The sequence below is a fragment of the Syngnathus scovelli genome, chromosome 17, assembly GCF_024217435.2.
Source record: "Syngnathus scovelli strain Florida chromosome 17, RoL_Ssco_1.2, whole genome shotgun sequence".
Classification (NCBI taxonomy): Eukaryota; Metazoa; Chordata; class Actinopteri; order Syngnathiformes; family Syngnathidae; genus Syngnathus; species Syngnathus scovelli.
The window spans coordinates 11,020,319-11,040,298 of NC_090863.1; the positions used below are offsets into that span (position 1 = coordinate 11,020,319).

Genomic DNA, 19,980 nt, shown 5'->3' on the forward strand with positions numbered 1-19,980 from the left:
CAGATCAACATGTTTAGAGTTCTTATTTAAGTGGGTTTTCGCAGAGCGTCAGGTTTTTTATAAAATGTCACATGATCCATATGGATCTTCCCCTTTTTCTTTTTTTTTTTTTTTGCCACATGTAACATCCCCGTTGTTTTGTATACTCAACTTTGACGTAACATCCTGAAGTTGAGTTTACGTTCCCTGAAGCTATATTAACGAACATCAGCGTCGTCACACCGTTGTCCCTGCTGTAGCGACTTCCACCGTAAGTTAACCGACTTCCACCGTAAGTTAACCGACTTCCACGGACTTGTTAGTTCGCTATTTATACATTTTAATGTTTTCAGTAAGCGAGGCATCAAATCCCGTGTGCCGTGCGTGTCCTAACAAAAAAGCAAAATATAACTGTGATAGGGACGGTCATGTAATGTGCACGTCCTGAGGCCCAGCCTGTATCTTTGCGTCAACTGTAGTGGACTTTTGATTTTGATATGTCATTTAACTCACTTTTGCAACTACTAAGTCAGGAGAGGACATCCAAACCTTTCCAATGATATCTCATGTGTTTGGGTGGGATCAAAAATGAACTTTGCTTTCTTGCAGCGACAAAATTAAGATTGCAGCAAAATACACGTTAGGAAAAAAAATGACATACTTTATTGCTGTTTAAGCAATACTAATCACTACAGCAGACATGCAATGAGTAAAAATGCTTTTTTTTTTTAAATGTTGATTTAGTTCCAAGGAGATAGGGAATAATAAAAAAAAAGAAATACGTACTTCCCCCCCCCCCCCCCCTCTGATCTCACGTTTTTTTTTTTAGTTTTTTGGCAAAAGATAAATGTGTAGTTTGTTTTTAATTTACACTTTTTAATATACAATATTATATAATACTATTTATAGTTAATGATTCTAAGGTTCTCTTCAGTATTATTTTACAAATTAAACTTGAAATTATTGATTGAGCATTGTTTTTGGTAATGTACCAACATTTCTGGACTATAAGTATAAGCTTTGAACCTTGCGGTTTATTTATAGAATTTTTATGATATTGTAAGACAATTTGTTTTGTTAATACAGGTAATCAAAATGCGGACATTTGCGCCTTTATGTATGAACAAAACTGGATTTTGGCCTAATTTTAGCTCGTGCGGTTTATATTTAGGTGCGACTTATAGTCCAGAAATGACTGCGGGAATCCCTTCTGTTGAGAAATGTTAATAGGCTAAAGTAAATGCCTTCAAAACCATACTGCCCAAAATACGGTTCCCTTTTAAATCAAATTTAGGTCATCATTTTGCTGTGCCCTACCTACCTAATAAAGATAAGCAGATAGGAAAATGAAAGAATTGATGCATTTTATGACTTGACATGTTCTTATTATTCTCTGATTCTCTTCACCCCAGGTGTTTTTATTTTTTAGACCACTCTGTCACGTAACAATGAATTGTTTCCTGGAAACCCTAAAAGTCATCCTGTTGTCACTATGGTTCAATGTGGAATCCTTCATTCACTGGTTTATACCTAAGAAGAGGAAGAACATATCCGGTGAGATCGTTCTAATCACAGGGGCCGGCAGTGGAATTGGTCGTCTTATGGCCCAGGAGTTTGCAGCTCATGGTACTACTGTGGTGTTGTGGGACATTAACCAGGAAGGCATGAAGGAAAGTGCCCGATTAGCCAAACAGAGTGGTGCCGTTCGTGTTCACTACTATCTTTGTGACTGTGGTGACAAAGATGAGGTCTACAGAGTGGCAGACCAGGTAAGGATTATAATCTTAAACTTCTTGTAACTTGATTTTATTACGCAATTGCTTGAATAAAGGTTTTAAAAACAGTCCCAAGTACACAAGTTTGAAGTACTCATTCCGTCTATTTTTTCGTTTTGGGTTAGGGTTAGGGTTAGGGAATTCCACAAAGATGGCGGCCACTTTTTACATGACTGTTGCTACAACCTCAACAATTACTACTGCTGCTGAACTGAAACATTATATATATCTTAATCAAAACATTCTAATGCCATTGGGGTTAATTTAATTTATAATTAATTAGTCTTTGCTGTGATAGTGGGAAATAAAAATCATATTTACTAATTCCTGGACCCCCTTACAGGTAAAGCGAGAGGTGGGTGATGTCAGCATTCTAGTAAATAATGCTGGCATTGTGACCGGAAAAACATTCATGAACGCTCCAGATGCCCTCATCGAAAAGACAATGGAGGTCAACACCATGGCGCACTTCTGGGTCAGTCACCTAACGTTTTAAATGCAGAGTGATTATATCTTAATGTCTATCTGCTGTGGTTAGTGGCTTACATTGGGTACTCATGATTTATCTTGAAGAAAATTGCACATGATGATTGTGATTTGTTCTTTGTCTGCGTATTTTCCCTAACAGACCTATAAAGCATTCCTTCCTGCCATGATTGCAAATAATCATGGCCATTTGGTTAGCATTGCCAGCTCTGCAGGTCTCATAGGAGTCAATGGATTGGCAGGTACTGTATGTGTTCTTCATGTTCAAGTCTGTTCATTTTATTGTATTCTGGTTATCTGTTATCAACCCTGGGGCAGATTTTGCTATTGATCATAAGTTGTCAGCCACTTTGATACAAGTTACAAATAGAAGAGATAAAAAAAATCTATTGTTAAAAAATAGCACTTGAAAACATAAGCAATTCATTTTCGTTAACGTACCGAATATATGCGTACTTAGCGTAGTTTCCGGACTATAAACCGCGACTTTTTTCCAAAATTTTGAACCCTGCGGCTTATAGTCAGGTGCGGCTTATATAAGATTTTTTTCGTGATTTTTGTGATGACTTGATCACTTTTATACACTCGTAAAAAGGCTGTGGACCACTGTTGTGCGGTATCTTGAAGAAAAAAACAACAACAAAAATACTACTTTAAAACACTACTATGGCTGCTGCTTATTCTGGCTGTGTTGTTTGTGACTATTATGAGCTTTAGTAGGAATGCACGCTACGTTACCTGCGTCAAAGGGCTCTAAACCCTTTCTCTTACTCTGCCATGTGACTCAGAGATTACACAAAGCGGTGGCGCTGTTTGGACCATCTGCATTGTATTAAAACCCAATTAATCAGCATTTAAATTAAATTCTTCTGACATTTTGCTCACTAAAAACAAGTTGTAATGAATGTGAACTTTTAATGCATTTCATTCAGAAGGTTACTTTGAACCCTGAGGCTTAAATGGCGGCGCGGCGTATTTAGGGATTTTTACGGCTTTCTGTGTACTGTCTTTCTTTGTAAAAAACTCGTGTGCACGTGCGGCTTATAGTCCGGTGCGGCTTATGTAAGAAAAAAACTAAAATATCCCTGAATTTTAGCTGGTGCGGCTCATAGTCCGGTGCGGCTTATAGTCCGGAAATTACGGTATATGTTTACAAATTCACAAGGTTAAAAGACTGCAAGAAAAAGAACATACACAGGCCAAACATTAAAGAAATAAAATAAGCATTGATGCAGATAATAACTACAATAGTAACCTTACTTCCATCTATGGCTTTTTTAATCATACTTTTTAATTGCACAATACGTGATGAAGTAGTCATTTTTCCTCAAATAGTGCCGTGGTAGCAGTTTTGATTGGACCAAGGATTCTTCAACAACAACGTCACTTTAATGTCAAGTTTTGGTTTTGGTTCTCGGCTGCAGATAAGCGCTGTCAAGTCCAAAGGCGACAACATCCACGATTAGTTTTGCGCGTTTAGACGTCAAAAGTGCTGTTGCTGTTGAAGTTTGATGGAAAAAAAAAAAAAAAATAGATGCGCCTGACACGTACAAACTCTCTATATACTGCAATACTGAACACGCTATTGAATCATGTTATTTCCGAGTCCTTTCGTTTACCATTGATTGTTGTGCACATGCTCACACGTGTTCCTCAGTGACGCTGGGTACTTACATGATGGTCCTATCACTGCCAACACAGGCTCTTGCTTTGCACTTTGCTCCCATCTTGTTTCCCAACGGTTCCTTAGATAACTCTACCGTTCCACCCTTTGATCGATACGGAAGAAGATTATCCAACTCTTTCAAACGACTCCTCATATAATTCCCTCAAATTTTGTAAACAGATAGCTATGACAGCTGTCATAGAAATATAAAAGCAGCCAAGCAGTCGTTAACATTTACAGTCCCGATTTTGATGTTTATCTAGCCTCAATGTGTTTTCTAAATACTGTTGGAGGTTTGATCTATTATTTTGGGCAAAGTGTTCTCTCCAAAAAAGCTCATCATTGAGGTCTACGTGACGCACTGCTGCATTACTGTGCTCGAGCACAGATGTCTGTATTAAAAAGCAAACAGCCAGTGGGAGCAAGCAATGGTGATGCAGTTTGTCTGTTTAAATCAAGAAAATTGGCATAATAAATTCGCTGCATCTGTCTAGTAATGTCTGCCATTGATTATTTTTTTTTTTTTCATCCACTGAACATTTCAATCATGTTGTTTGAGCCTCCGTGTAAATTTAATTGTTTCATCCAAACTCATTTTCGTCCCGCAAAACTGAGCGATGCAATTCTTAGCGTAATAGATATTTCATGTTACTTTTCTAATGTCCCCCCCCCCCAACAACTTGATTTGACCTATGTTGCATGTCTGACTCAAATATTTCTTACAGACTACTGTGCCAGCAAGTTTGCAGCAGTAGGTTTTGCAGAATCCGTGGGTTTGGAACTCCTGGCAACTGGGAAAGATGGGATCAAGACCACCATCGTTTGCCCATACTTCATCAATACTGGAATGTTCGATGGATGTCAAACTAAGTAGGTGTCTTTACAGGATCTCAACGATGTTAACATGTAAAAAAAAAATGTTTTGCACATTATATACAAATTATTATATTGCACATTATAACAAAATCTTTCTCCATGCTGAAATGTTCGATAATGACTTCCCTAGTTCAAAAGGAAAAAATAATGGCTAAAAATAATGAATCACCAGACAAAACTTTTGGCCAGGATGAAAACAATATGCATTCTGTGAAAATGCTGTGTTCCACAGTATTGTTAATGGGTCGTTATCCACCTCCAAACTACTTTGAGACACAGGCTGACTTATTGGAATGAATGGAACTAGCACAATTCATAGTTGGAAATGCATCAATGAGGGATTGCATAACGAAATACAGATAAATCAGGAGAATAGGATTGCTGTTTTAACATGGCTTGTCTTCAACAGATGGCCAAGAATCCTCCCAATTCTTGATCCAACTTTTGTTGCCAAGAAGATCCTCCAGGCCGTCCTCACGGACCAGGTCTATCTTCTGTTGCCCAAGAGCATGTACATCATTGCTGGACTCAAGAAGTTAGTCCCTACATTTTTTTTTCATTTTGTAGATTTATTTCCTTTGTAATATTCACCAAGAACATTCTAACAACTTGGCATATATCTCCAACGCAAGATTTTGGTTTCCCATCTTTTTTTTTGTGTGGTTTTGTGACAGTAACAGATCAGCAGATATGCTTATATACTTTAATCAATTAAGTTTAAGCATATCTGTTGTGTAGCGATGCTGTCTGGCTACACTACTCATGAACCTACGAGGCTATTTAATTCTGGATTCAGTTGGGCCAAATATTTTGGGTTGGTTCTGGGCTGTATTTGGCCTGCCCTGCCTACACACACACACACACACACACACACACATGCCTATCGATACTACACAGTGAACCTCAAAGTAATATAAATTATCAAGGTCCTGACCTCGTGGACTTCACAGCTCGTTTTGGCCATGATGATGGGTGACTCATTGAACCTATTAGCGCAGCCACCACGCATCTTGCCGCTATAATTGTTGGGGTAATGGCGGCCCTACACATGGAATTGTTCTGTCCATGACACACAGAAAGGGGTTACAGTGCAGTGGTCATTTTTAGTTTAGTTATTTTCCTGCTGCTGTTGCTCCTTTACAGCAAAAATCTACCACAAATATTATTGTTTTTATTGTGGGGGTGCATGACAGTACCGTATTTTCCGTACTATAAGGCGCACCTAAAAACCTAGAATTTTCTCAAAAGCCGACAGCGCGCCTTATAGTCCGGTGCGCCTTATTTATGGGCCAAATTCCTAAATTTAAACTGGCCCGAAGCATTGTGTCATGAAATCAATCATAAGTGGCCTGCTGAAGACTATGAATCATGAATCAAAAAGACTCTGGATCATTATATTGTGATTATAAAGTAATTTGTTGCGTCTGAAGTTGAAATAAAAAAGATAAAATGGAGAATTATTTGGATGAAAAATCTGACATGATGCATTAATGGTGCGCCTTATAGTCTGGTGCGCCTTATATAAGGACAACGTTTTAAAACGGGCCATTCATTGAAGGTGCGCCTTATAGTCCAGAAAACACGGTAGTTGAAAATGAGGATAAAACACGAGACAATTTAAGGAACAGTTTAAATAAAGTTTTGATTTTAGCCAGAGGTGGCAAATGGGGGGTCAAGGTGGCAGCTGCCACTCCTTGCCACCCTGTAAATCTGCCCATGTATTCTTTTCTGAATAACTGTTTATTCAATACCGTTGTTTTTGCATTGAACACTTTCTCAAGTTATCTTCTCGCCTTGTTCTTGTTTTCTTTATTTGGTCCATTTGTCTGAGGACAGAGCCATTATTCTTTATTAGAAAGCTTTTTTCTCTGGAACACAGCACATACAAATGGATATAGTGGCTCGCCTGTCACCTCTGTTAATTTCACATAAAAGCCTTTGTATTCAGGCTTCTAATAATGTTTTTTTTTTTCTATTAACTATTATTGTCTTTCTTCACTTTGAAGGAAGTCATTGTTAGTCAAATGTCAGTCATCCAAAAGCTGGAAGCATTGACTGATTTTTAGAAGGGAGGCTTTGTTTTTGCTACGAGCAACACCTTACAGAAAAACATCCTTTGATGCTCTGCCATTAAAATCATCTCGACTGAATTACATTGGAGTGATTGGATAAACCTGATACACCTAGTACATTATCCAGATGGAAAATTGAGCCGGATGAAAAGAAAACCATCGAAATGTGGGTATTTGATCTCGCATTGGTCTCAACACATTGGCAGGTTCAGCACGTTCACGTTTGTTGTGCAAATTGATAATTAAGTGTAACTCGGAATGCTGAGTCACTTGGGAAAGAAAAATGGACTGCACCAGGAAGTTAGGTCAATTTAACCCCAAGTTTGGGCTGTTTTGGGTCATATTGAAAAAAATAAATAATTTGGATTTATTAGAAGCGAGTCGAGAATGAAGCCCAGTTTACCAAAATATAGTATTATAATCCAATCCGGTGAATGTTAAGGAATTAAAAAGTAGTATCTGTTTCAAATGGCCACAATGCAAAATAACTAACGCATTAATTTTTCTTTTTTTTTTTTCAAGAATTGTTGGAAATGATGAAGCTAGAAACAAAACCCCCCCTGGGAAGTTACACCACATTTGCTTAGCCACAGCAAAAAAATGTCTTTCTTTCTTCAAAGCAAGCAAATGTTACCTTGAAATAAATGAAATAAACATTTAATGTCACCTTGTTTGTAGAATGACCCTCCTCCCTGGAAGTCAATAAGACTTGTTAAACATTAACTAGTAGGTCATGGTATGTTTACTCAAATTGATACATAACCAATGTCCACAAAACGTGGACTGTGCTGTTATTTTTACGTTTAACTGATTTTCGGAATTAATTTTTGTTTTTCTATACGCAGTATCCTCCCGATGAAGCAAGGCCTCCTGCTCGGTCAATACATGGGTGCCTTCAACGTGATGGATTCATTCCAGGGAAGAAACAGAAAAAAGGACTGAGGAGAGAGATAAAAGGAAGGATGCCAGAAATGAAAAGATGATTATGTTCTACATTGTGGCAGAATTTTCACAGAGTAGCTACCTCCTATCAGTGGTCCAAGAGGTCTTTCAAATTAAGTCCTATTTGCTTTCAGTCAGTGAGGTACCAAGCTTTTTGAGACACATCTACTTTTTGTGTACTGATCAGTGTGAAGGGTTACCAATTTAATAACACATTTCATATCATTAATATTACTATTTGTTGTTAATGACATGCATTTTGAGACACTGATCATCTTAACGTCTCACAATAACAGATCAATTCTTTTTTTGCATACATTTCTTCCAGTGTCCACTTTTTCAAGTGATATAAATTCCTACAACAGTACTTCATATTTTTGCATGATTATTTTATTTTTCCCTTTCACTGAAATTATAAACAAAAACTTAGTTCTGCATATATTTACTTACAATCATCTGTTTTGTTTATTCCATTTTGTCTTCTCACTTACACCGTTCACCCAGAAATTTTTCATTCCAGATACAGTTCCTCCTTGCACTGTTTTAAATTGTGCTAAACAAACAAATAATTCCTAGAAAATCACAATGTGCTTTCACCGTTTGGCTATTTTTGGAACAGCTCTGTGGGCTACTCCTCACATCAATGGGAGGCTTTTGCTAGGTCCACTGGGAGCAATTTAGCGCTCGCTCCCTTGCTCAAGAATACATAATTATGGTGACCTGACTTGAGGATTAAACCCACAACCTTCAATTTGGGAGACCACCTCGCTGAGCCACGTCAATCTAGACTTAAAAAAAAAAGTTGTCGATTTGTAATCGAAATACTTGAATATGTTGATAAAATGTGAGAAATAATTTCGTGTAACTGACTTCGTTGAATTGTACCTGCTGATTTTTACAGCTGTATTACGTTTGTAAAAAATAATTTTAATAAATCTTTGAAATTACAATAGTTATAGTCTCCTTTAGTTTAGTTCTATCTATCTATCTATCTATCTATCTATCTATCTATCTATCTATCTATCTATCTATCTATCTATCTATCTATCTATCTATCTATCTATATTTGTGTATGTGTATATATGTATATACCGTAAATTTCGGACTATAAGCCGCGGCTTTTTTCGTAAATTTTGAACCCGGAATCACGGGTTTTAGCTGGTGCGGCTTATAGTCTGGTGCGGCTTATAGTCCGAAAATTACGGTATGTGTGTGTGTGTGTGTGTGTGTGTATATATTATTATTGTCTATTATTTTAATTATAACTGATCCAAATGAGAAAATTGTTAGGAATTTCAACCAGAAGCAGCTTGTTGTTCTACCGATGTAAATTAGCCAAGAGAATTTGGCGTATTGATTTCAGCTACTTAACTGGATGTGAGGCAGAAACCCACTCAATGATTCGATTCCTAACATCAACGCTATTATTATTATCATTATTATCCTGCAGTGTTGTCAAATAGCTGAGGTCATAAATGCAATTATGACAAAGATGGCTACTGCACATGATTAGTTCCAGCAATATTTCACTTCTGTATTAACAGTCAACTGAAGATGATACTGAATTTGTCCAAACTGCATTTTGGGATAAACAATATAAAGTGAAAGCTATTTTGACCTCCCAAACTCCGTAAAAAAAAAAATCCTAGCGACACAGTGAGCAACATAGGCCAGTTCTCAGCAATACAACAGGCAAAGAGATTACTACTCTCAGCTGGATTCTGAAATGTTCCTACTCATGACCGACCACAGCTCCACAGGCTTTCTCTGACTAAAATGTTACACAACATCATTCTGACAGCTGTTGCTTTTTAATACAGTACGTCTGCACAGCGTGCTTACATTTGAAAGAAAACTATGTATGGCATACTAAATATTTTAAAACCAAATGATTATCCTTTTCTGCAATGAAAGGTTCTCATTAAAACCCAGAACAATTTGAAATAATGATTTCATTGCTCCATCAATATAGAAGACGGCTGAAATTCTAGTAGGAGAAAATATTCTGCATTTGCATATACCGCAACCAGGGATTTGATTCAGACCCATGAAATACAGCAGATTAAGTTATGATCTTGTAAAAGAGTAAGCAATAGGTTCTCTCTGCCAGTCTTTCTGAATTTCTCTTTTAATCCTGGGTGGGGCACTACTGCCATCGCATGTTATTTTTCTGTAAGGCACTCTGGAAAGAGTTGTTTTGGGATTTGGCTCAATACACCAGAGCCGCCACTTAAAAAATGCAAAACATGCATTCACTTTAAAAAAATAAATAGGGTGTGGAATTTTCTTAAAAAAAATAGTCAAGTTTTTTCAGAAATTCTAAGAAAATTTCACAAGAGTGTTTCTGAGTAAATTTGACTAGGAAATGAAAATGTACACCTCCTGTCTTATTTTGTTTGTGGTGACCGATTTTTATTTATTTATGTATTTAATCTTAACCGTTTATTAATTCATACTATTTTGCACGTCTTTACAGTTTTTTATTTAAGATTTTAATAAGAGAGGGCCAATACTTTTCCATATTCAGAACTTCATCTTGAACAGCAACCCTGAAAATATCCCGCACTACTTTTGCAGCTGCTGATGAGTGATGTGCTTTTTTCCACATACAGATAAAAGCACTCTTTCCAGCACTTTCCGTGATGACCCTTTTGATGCTGCTTTATCCACCTCATTGGTGGCAATCAGGGTGAGAGCGTGAGCTGCACACCATTGATGAAGGCAGAGGAATAAATGAAGCTCATCTCATCTCCCTCAATTTCCTGAACAATGTCCATATCCAAGAATCGGATTCCATTGTCAAAGTCAGGCAGTTCTTTTAGTCATGGAAAGCTTTCACAAAGTTACTCAAGTTCTCCATAACTAGTTCCTATTTTTTGTGGCAACTTGTATGCCATCCACTCAACATATATGTATCTTGTTGGGAAGCACTGGATTATGGCGACAGGTGAACGTAGTATTAAGTAGAGAGGGAGCTTGAGAGGGAGAGACGCTTTATCTTCAACCGGCTTCATCCTTCTCAATGTCTTCTGGCTGTTGAACCACCATGACACCACAACAGTACGTATCCAGAAACTCAATTGCTCAAGCCAAAGCCAGGACAGTCGGTGGAGCGATACATCCGGATACCTTTTATGGTGAGTAACAGACCTGTTTTTAACTGTAAGGATCATCCAATAACATATTACAAGTCTTAAAAATATTAAAACCTAGTTAAAATGGTTTTACGAACATTATTGAATTGATTCATGTGTATGGAGATTTTTTTTTTTTCTGCAATGTTTAAAACTGTCTTTTTGCTTGCGGGTATTGTTGAGGAACAGGAACTTAATACTTGCAAAGTCCCTATATTACCAATACTGGTTAACTAACATTTACAAAAAGTACATATATATCTAGACTTTGAAATTTTATATTTACAAATCTAGCTCTGACTCTCATTGCTATATACGTGGAAGCACTTTGTTATAGCTTCAACTGTTTTAAAATGCACTATATAAACAAGGTTGTATTGTAATGTATTATATTGTACTTTAATGAGAACAACATTTTATAGTATTTCAAATTCAACAATGTTTTTTGCAAAATGCCAAATCACAACAACAATGACCACAACAGTAGTGTTAATGCTGAGACCAGTGAGTCCTATTTCAGTCATCAAGAGGATAAAGATTAACACAAGGGAGTATTACTCTTCAGTAATGCCGTCAGATTAACTGAGGTTAGTCTAGTTCAACAAGGTGCTGACGCGTCTGACTTTGTTTTAGTCGCTGAATTGCTGTTGACAGTAAAACCTGTACATCTCGTCCAGATGGTCTATATACAGAAAATTCATTTTCCATTACCTCTGGATCATTTGTCAATCATTTGTTCCATCACACCCAGGTTCTCAGTTATCTTCTAGGATCTTGAGATTATTCCATTTAGATCACAATTAATTTTTTTAACCATTTTAATTTTCTCAGGTGAGCCACACAAGTTTGATCCTTTCTTCAAAGGTCCAGTCCACAGAAGGTAAGCCAATGCTTCATCCTCATGTCTATTTTAAGGTGAGGGGGCTTAAGTCACATAACTTGACTTATAAATGAACCATATCACTTGACAAGTATTATGTGTATATATGTTTATTATATTAGTCATTTCACTTAGTGACCCATGTTGGTCATACATTAACAAAGCCAAATTCACTACGATCAAACCCTGCACCTCAGAACGATGAAGCGGACATGCTAATTTTTCTTAATTATTTGTCAAATTACCTTCAGCTTTCAGAAGTGCTAGTGAGAGATGGTCTTAAAAAATGGATGATGATCTTCTCCTGTCCCAACAGAAGCTGCACAGATGTCTTATGCTGTTGGATCTTCGTTCTTGCCATTCTTTCCTATGTGGCCATTGGAATAGTGGGTGAGTCAACCATCTCCTTGTGCAGAAATTTAAGTTCCTCCAGTAATTATTTCAACAATACGCTTGTTTCAATTTTTGTCAAATAATTACTCGCTTTAATCAGCCTGGCTACATGGTGACCCCAGGAAGGTGCTCCATCCAACAAACAGCTATGGCGAGTTTTGTGGTCAGATGGGAACCTCCAATGCGTGAGTCATTCATTTATATGGTGCAAGCCCCATACCTGAGTGGCTAGCTAGCTAACTATCTTGGACATGACAAAAGCATTAATTCATTTACTTTTGAGTGTGTTGGTGAACTGATGCTAACAATTGATCTTTTTGCAGGAAGAGGCCCATTCTCTTCTATTTCAACATCTTGAAATGTGCCAATCCTTCTACTCTAATTAACCTACAGTGCCCAACAACACAGGTAACTAACTGTTCCATCAGTTTTTGCAAATTTCTGCTCAGTTGATTTAAAAATCCAAATTGCTCAAGAGGTTCACAAACCTTTGAGCAGCACGGTACTTTTGCTTGTGAATAACATCACGTGCTTTCAGATGTGTGTCTCAAAGTGCCCCGACAAATTCGCGACTTATACTGAGATGCAACTGGAGCACAAACTCGGCAACAGTTACTGGCAGTATTACAGACAATTCTGCAAACCTGGCTTTAACAACCCCGACAAGGTACCAATTACAATCTATGTTGATTTGATAAATTCCTAACGCTTTCCATTTATCTGTTTTTCCTTCATGTTTTTGTTTGGGTCCTTCTAGCCAGTATCTGAGGTTCTACGAGACGAGGATTGTCCCTCTATGATTGTGCCAAGTAGACCATGTAAGGGTGACAACTTTAATTGTTAGAATATGAAAATCTTCCTCACAAAAATCCAACCTTCATGTTTTGTGTGTGTGTGTGTCAGTTCTTCAGAGATGTCTTCCAGACGTCATCACTCTTAATGGCACTGTGACAGTGGCAAATAAGACACAGTTCAAGGACTCTCTTGAAACAGCACGCAACGCCAATGAACTCCAAGATGCTGCCAAGTATTGTCTATTTTCTACTATTTGACATCATTTTACCAAATTATTTTTTATTTCACATTCGATTTGTCTGATTTAACACAATGAACGCCAATGAACTCCAAGATGCTGCCAAGTATTGTCTATTTTCTACTATTTGACATAATTTTACCAAATTATTTTTTATTTCACATTTAATTTGTCTGATTTAACACAATTTTCACTGTATTCCAATTTTATTTCACTAAACACGCCACCAAGTGTGATTTTGCTGTAAATTGCGCAATAACTCGCCTTCCGACATTGTTTTGTCACAAATCGCTCAAGAACTTGATCAAGTGAGGCCTGACAGGAGATGCACGTCAAGTTGTGTCTGTAACGGCAATATTAAATCCACAAGATGGCAAAATTATTTAAAAAACATGAGAGCTTATGTTCAAGAAGAAACAGACAGCTGAATTTTACACACAATACCGGAAAACCTTAATAGGGAGACATAGCTTCTATATTTACCATTTACTAATATCTTAAGTGAAATTAGATCGGCACGTTCAAATTTGGAAATATAATAATGACAGGTCTTATTGATAACAATTGTTTGCATTTTCATGGAATTCAGAATTATTTTATAACTTAAATGACCTCTCTTTTTTTGCAGTGGAGTAAGAGGACTAGTGGATACTCGGGAGATGGGCTTGAAGATAGTGGAAGATTATGCGAAATCTTGGCCATGGATTGTTGTGTAACTACAAACACACACACACACACGTAATTTTGATTTATTTTGACAGCAAGTGATGAATAATTTAATTATGTGTTTTCACAATGGCTTCTCTGTCCTGCTGTTCCAACTCGTATTTTTTTTTTTTTTTTTTGTCAGAGGTCTACTGGTGTCCTTGGCATTAAGTTTCCTCTTTATAGTGCTGCTGAGATTCACAGCCGGGCTGATGTTGTGGTTGACCATCATAACCATCATGCTGCTCGTGGCATATGGCATGTTTTTTTTTATCCATCCCTCTCAACTGCTCTCTCGCTCTCTTTCCAGCTCTCTAGCTTTCTCTCGAGCTCTCTAGCTAGCTCTTTAGCTCTATTACTAGCTCTCTCTCTCTAACGCTCTATCTAATGTGTTTATCTGGTAAATATTGTAACCTGACCAGTGTGGCTTTCAACATCTCATTCAAAATGTTTGCACAATTCTAGGTATGTGGTACTGCTCTGTGGTGTTACTCCGACTCGGACACGATCAAGGTTCTGATGTATCTATTGTGGAAGTTGGACTGCAGACAGATCTCAAAGTCTATCTACAACTCAGAGAAACTTGGATAATTTTTTGTAAGTCATCTTTTCCTTTTGTCATTTTGTTTACGGTATACCGTATTTTCCACACTATAAGGCGCACCTAAAAACCTCCAATTTTTTCAAAAGCCGACAGTGGGCCTTATAATCCGGTGCGCCTTACCAATATGGATTGGTGGATGAGGACTAATTTATTAAAGTAAGCTTTGTGTTTATTTTGTGTGTTGTGTGATATTAAAGTTTGAGCAACATTGAGTTATTGATATATTGTTATTGTTTTCACTATTTCGAGTGTTACTATATTGTGATTGCACTAACGTTTGAGCAACGTTGAATTTTTTATTCTATGTGCTTTATATATGGACAAAGTTTTAAAATGGGCCATTCATTGAAGGTGCGCCTTATAATCCGGTGCGCCTTATAGTGTGGCAAATACGGTATTTTCTTTTTTGTCTTTTTTCCCTTACCATAGTCTGAATCTTGAGTTGTAGTGATTTGTCATATCAGACACCCTTGGATATTGTCCTGGAACAGAGATTTTTTTTTTTTTTTTGCCAAATTTAATCCAAACTAACTATCCTCTAGGTATTAAAAGAGATGCCTACATAACCAAACAAGTAACGCAAGAACACATTTCAGTGTCATGGTTGTTATTGCTTTGCTTTCTCATTTTTAGTGGCATCCCTTGGAGTGACAGAGGTTTCAATTGTGTTGATACTGGTCATCATGAGGAGGAGGGTCACGTTGGCCATTACCCTGCTCAGAGAGGCAAGCAAGTATGTAAATCTTGATGTGCTTTAAAAAACAACATGACTTTTATTATTTATTTGATTTGTCTTTTGCAGAGCCATCGGACACGTCACGTCGGTCCTTTTTTATCCGGTTGTAACATTTCTTTTGTTGACTGTTTGTATTTCCTACTGGGCTGTTACTGCTGTGTATCCTTGAGAAAAGGTCAAATATGAACATTCGATACAACTACAGGTGCAAAAAATCTCTAGGGATAGTCCATTTAATTCAATATTGTGTTTCAAAAAGGGATTATTTGTTCATGACGGACAAAAGTGATATATTCCAAGCATACAACGTTAAATTTTGTCATATTCCTGCATATTTTTTTAGTTTTTTTCAGCTTTAATGTTAAAAATGCATACAAAAGAAGGCTTGAAATATTTCATTTTGTCAAGTGACATGATCGTTTGCTGTGGCAAGATACTTAATCATGTTTCTGGTTTGATACATTACATTTATGTTGTGTACCCTCTGCACTCAGTCTAGAATTCTTTAACCAGAACTCTCAATCAGTTACTTAGCATCCTCGGGTGATGCCATATATCGAGTTATGTCCCCTGATGTGAGCTGTCCACATTCCAACAACACTTGCAATCCAGAGGTAACAGTATTTTGTTTTTTCTTGTCAGTTCAGAGATTGTTTTCAGCCAATTTCTATCATAAAATGTTATTTATAAGGCATTTTATCCTTTTTTTTCTCGATTTCATAAGACGTGATTCATTCAAATGTGTTTATTTTACAAATATTAAAATAATAACGTTTTTTTGGTCTTAACACTATTACCTTGTTTTCATCCATGCCCTCACATCATAGACTTTCAACAGAAGCAACATATCCAAAGAAAAATCCTGTGAAGGTTCTCAGTGCCTGTTTGCATTTTATGGAGGAGAGACACCCTACCACCGTTACAATTTCCTACTACAGATTTCCAACTTGCTGATGTTTCTCTGGCTGGTTAACTTCATCTTGGCCCTGGAACAATGCACTCTTGCTGGAACATTTTCCAGTTACTACTGGGCTAAGAGGAAGCCCGACGATGTCCCTCCCTGTCCATTGTTCTCATCCTTCAGCAGGGCAATCAGGTCAGAAAAATTAAAAGAAGTTTTCTAAAAATCACCAATGGGATTATTGTGGCAAGGTGTGGCATGGGTGTAAAATAATCTAGGAAAAAAACTTATTGCAGAAGGACAAACATGAATAGCAGAATTAGAAATTAATGTACAAGAGGACTTTGCAAATGGGACACATGACTTGAGATAACGCAGCACAGCTCGACAAGATTTATGCGGGTGGAGAGCGCTAACGGGCTGATACGAGGGGAGTAGAACTGACGACACCTGTTGGACACAGACAAGACAAGCAGAAACGGAAGGGAAAGAGAGGAAAGTTAAAAAAAAAAGAAACATAAAATAATAGAAAACCCAAAACAAAGACCCGATCATAAAATCCAGGAACAATAAAAACATAAATTATATTAATAATAATAATAATAAAATCAGACCCAAACAAATATTGACAGAAAAAAAAACTGGGCTACTCATTTTCTAGTCTGAAATAATTTACGTATGATATAATTAAAGAGTTTTGATTACATTGATCATTTATTTACTATCATGTGTCACTCCTTTTTTTTTTTTTTTTTTTTTACAACCCTCTTACTTAAGTGCACCATAATACGTGTCAAGACAATAAGACTGCAATCATCCCAACATGAGGAGAGTTATCACAGCAATTAAATGTACCGTAATTTCCGGACTATAAACCGCGACTTTTTTCCAAAATTTTGAACCCTGCGGCTTATAGTCAGGTGCGGCTTATATAAGATTTTTTTCGTGATTTTTGTGATGACTTGATCACTTTTATACACTCGTAAAAAGGCTCTGGACCACTGTTGTGCGGTATCTTGAAGAAAAAAACAACAACAAAAATACTATTTTGAAACACTACTATGGCTGCTGCTTATTCTGGCTGTGTTGTTTGTGACTATTATGAGCTTTAGTAGGAATGCACGCTAGGTTACCTGCGTCAAAGGGCTCTAAACCATTTCTCTTACACTGCCATGTGACTCAGAGATTACACAAAGCAGTGGCGCTGTTTGGACCATCTACATTGTATTAAAACCCAATCAATCAGCATTTAAATTCAATTCTTCTGACATTTTGCTCACCAAAAACAAGTCGTAATGAATGTGAACTTTTAATGCATTTTATTCAGAAGGTTACTTTGAACCCTGAGGCTTAAATGTCGGCGCGGCGTATTTATGGGTTTTTACGTCTTTCTGTGTACTGTCTTTCTTTGTAAAAAACTCATGTGCACGTGCGGCTTATAGTCCGGTGCGGCTTATGTAAGAAAAAAACTAAAATATCCCTGAATTTGAGCTGGTGCGGTTTATCGTCCGGTGCGGCTTATAGTCCGGAAATTACGGTAATAATTTGCCCATTGAAATCTTGCTGCGAGGCAACATTGTTAACTACAAACTACACATATTGTTAACTTCCCCCCCTCTCTTTTTTAACTCTACTTTAAACAGTGTTAACCTGTAGCAATAACTAACTTTTATCAACCTTCGACTGTGTCTTCTACAGGTATCACACAGGATCTTTGGCATTTGGGGCTCTCGTTCTCTCTGTTGTCCAGCTTTTCCGAATTACACTGAAATACTTGGAGAAGAAATTAAAAGGTTTACATATTACACACAATGTCAGTGTGACACTATCAAGTAAAACTTTTCATGTGTTAGTATCCCAATGATTTCGTTTGTGTCTTTATAGGGCTTGACAACAGCCTGTCCAGGTTTATACTATGCTGTCTGACTTGCTGTTTCGGGTGTTTGGAAAAATTCCTTCGCTACATGAACCGAAATGCTTACATAATGGTTAGTTTCCTAAATTGTGTGTTTGCTTTCTTGTGTCATAAAAATCTGGATAATGCTGTCATTGCATGTGTGATATATTTTCCGTTAGGTGGCAATCTATGGCAAGAACTTTTTTAGGTCAGCTCAAGATGCTTTCTTCCTTCTTACGAGGAACATGGTCAGGTCAGCCTCTGTTCAAACTTATATATACATATACACACATATATATATATATGCACACATATATATATACATACATCTTTTACAGGGTTGCAGTTGTGGACAGAGTGACTGATTTTCTGTTGTTTTTGGGAAAAGTAATGATAGCAGGAGGAGTTGGTAAGTCATGATTAATGGCCCCTGCAGCAATTCATTATTTATGTTTTATGTGGAGCATAACACAAACAGGCAATTTGTCCTCCCATCTTTGTTTCAGGTGTTTTAATGTTACTTTTCTTCACAAAGAAAGTCACCCTTTTCCAGGAGGAAGTACCCTATCTCCATTACTACGAGGTTTCTCTCATGGTAGTTACAAGCAGACACATGCACAGATATACTTTATATAAAAATAACAAAATAATTACTTTTGAAATCAGAGGGGAGTAAAAAACATCAACTTTACAGTTATTTCAAAATGGAGACGATTTGCCCTGGTATATATATTTGCTTTTATTTTAGAGTTGCTTTGAGCGTGTGACCAATAATATTTGTTTTGGTTATGAATGAAAATATGTTCAAGTATGCAACAGTATGCATTTGCTTTTTTCAAGGATGATGAACAATCATTTTTATTTTTTTTTCTGTATCAGACAACGATGGTGGGTGCCTACCTGATCGCTCATGGTTTCTTCAGTGTTTATGCCATGTGCGTCGACACATTTTTCCTTTGTTTCTGTAAGTAAATCACCCGTATATTTAAATATTCACTCATTCATCCCAAATAAGCTAACATAGATTACGATACAATACAATGCAACTTTATTTATATACCGCATTTTACACTAACAGCACTTTTTTGAAAGAAAAAAAATAGCAGTATATTAAAAACACAATTAATCTCGTCTCCATTCTCCCCTTTCCTTTTCATGAACTATTTAGGTGACGACTTGGAGAGGAATGATGGTAGCGCAGAAAAACCTTTCCTCATGTCACCTGAATTGCACAGGATTCTTGGAAAATCCTCCCGGTCATGTTGAACCCAAATACTGCTGTGGGAGAAAAACAGACTTTTTGATATATGACTACATTTTCATGTTTCTCTGTATTGCAATAAGCCTCATTAGATGCGTGATACAGAAACTGATTGCCAAATTTTCCACACAGATAAATAGAGCTACTCTTGAAATTATTTATGTTCGATTTTAAATAAATTACATTGACTCTGTTTTGTAAAATTTTTCAAAATCAGTTCTTTGGATTGCTGTTAAAATTATTTCAAAGCCAAAATTAACAAGCCCACTATGGTCTAGGCTTCTAAGGAGACAAATCTTAAGGACCGATGGGGAATTGTGGACAGGGTGGGTTGTTACTTACAATTGTAATTAGTGATCACAGCAAAAAACAGGAAGAAGACAAAGCTTCTTCTATGACGCACTTTATTTGTTGAACTAATTAGGTGCTGTTCTCCAAAGGCTAACAACTAATTCCCAATTGGTTTCAGAGCCACACTTGTCTATGTTGTAAACAAAGTGTGACGCCCACCACAGTAAAGATGTATGGCAGAGCTGCATGTGTGTAATTTGTTTTTATTAAATAAAAAATCAAAATCAAATACAAAACAATTTTATTTATTTCTATTTTATAATTATTATTATTATTGTTGTTTTTTAAT

The 19,980-nt window shown here is 36.8% G+C and overlaps 2 protein-coding genes across 3 annotated transcripts; both read left to right on the forward strand.

Annotated features, from left to right (window-relative positions):
- The first annotated feature begins 94 nt into the window (after positions 1-94).
- LOC125984913 (epidermal retinol dehydrogenase 2) lies at positions 95-8,746 on the forward strand. 2 transcript variants are annotated; one of them, XM_049747228.2, is made up of 7 exons: positions 95-250; positions 1,392-1,748; positions 2,098-2,229; positions 2,383-2,482; positions 4,632-4,776; positions 5,192-5,317; positions 7,700-8,746. In XM_049747228.2, exons 2-7 carry the CDS (start codon positions 1,428-1,430, stop codon positions 7,794-7,796), a joined length of 921 nt encoding a protein of 306 aa, XP_049603185.1. In that variant the 5' UTR covers positions 95-250; positions 1,392-1,427; the 3' UTR covers positions 7,797-8,746. The 2 variants fall into 2 exon arrangements, with proteins under 2 accessions (XP_049603185.1, XP_049603186.1); XM_049747229.2 differs by having other exon boundaries at positions 117-271.
- Positions 8,747-10,674: 1,928 nt separating this feature from the next.
- Positions 10,675-19,921, forward strand: slc44a5a (solute carrier family 44 member 5a). The gene is made up of 22 exons (XM_049747227.2): positions 10,675-10,933; positions 11,762-11,810; positions 12,127-12,200; positions 12,304-12,388; positions 12,527-12,611; positions 12,742-12,870; positions 12,961-13,021; positions 13,107-13,230; positions 13,865-13,948; positions 14,087-14,199; positions 14,407-14,538; positions 15,179-15,278; positions 15,348-15,440; positions 15,808-15,895; positions 16,109-16,377; positions 17,881-17,975; positions 18,067-18,170; positions 18,259-18,332; positions 18,418-18,488; positions 18,586-18,674; positions 18,959-19,043; positions 19,248-19,921. The coding sequence occupies exons 1-22, from the start codon at positions 10,843-10,845 to the stop codon at positions 19,343-19,345; spliced, it is 2,193 nt and encodes a 730-aa protein (XP_049603184.1). The 5' UTR covers positions 10,675-10,842; the 3' UTR covers positions 19,346-19,921.
- The last annotated feature ends 59 nt before the right edge of the window (positions 19,922-19,980 follow it).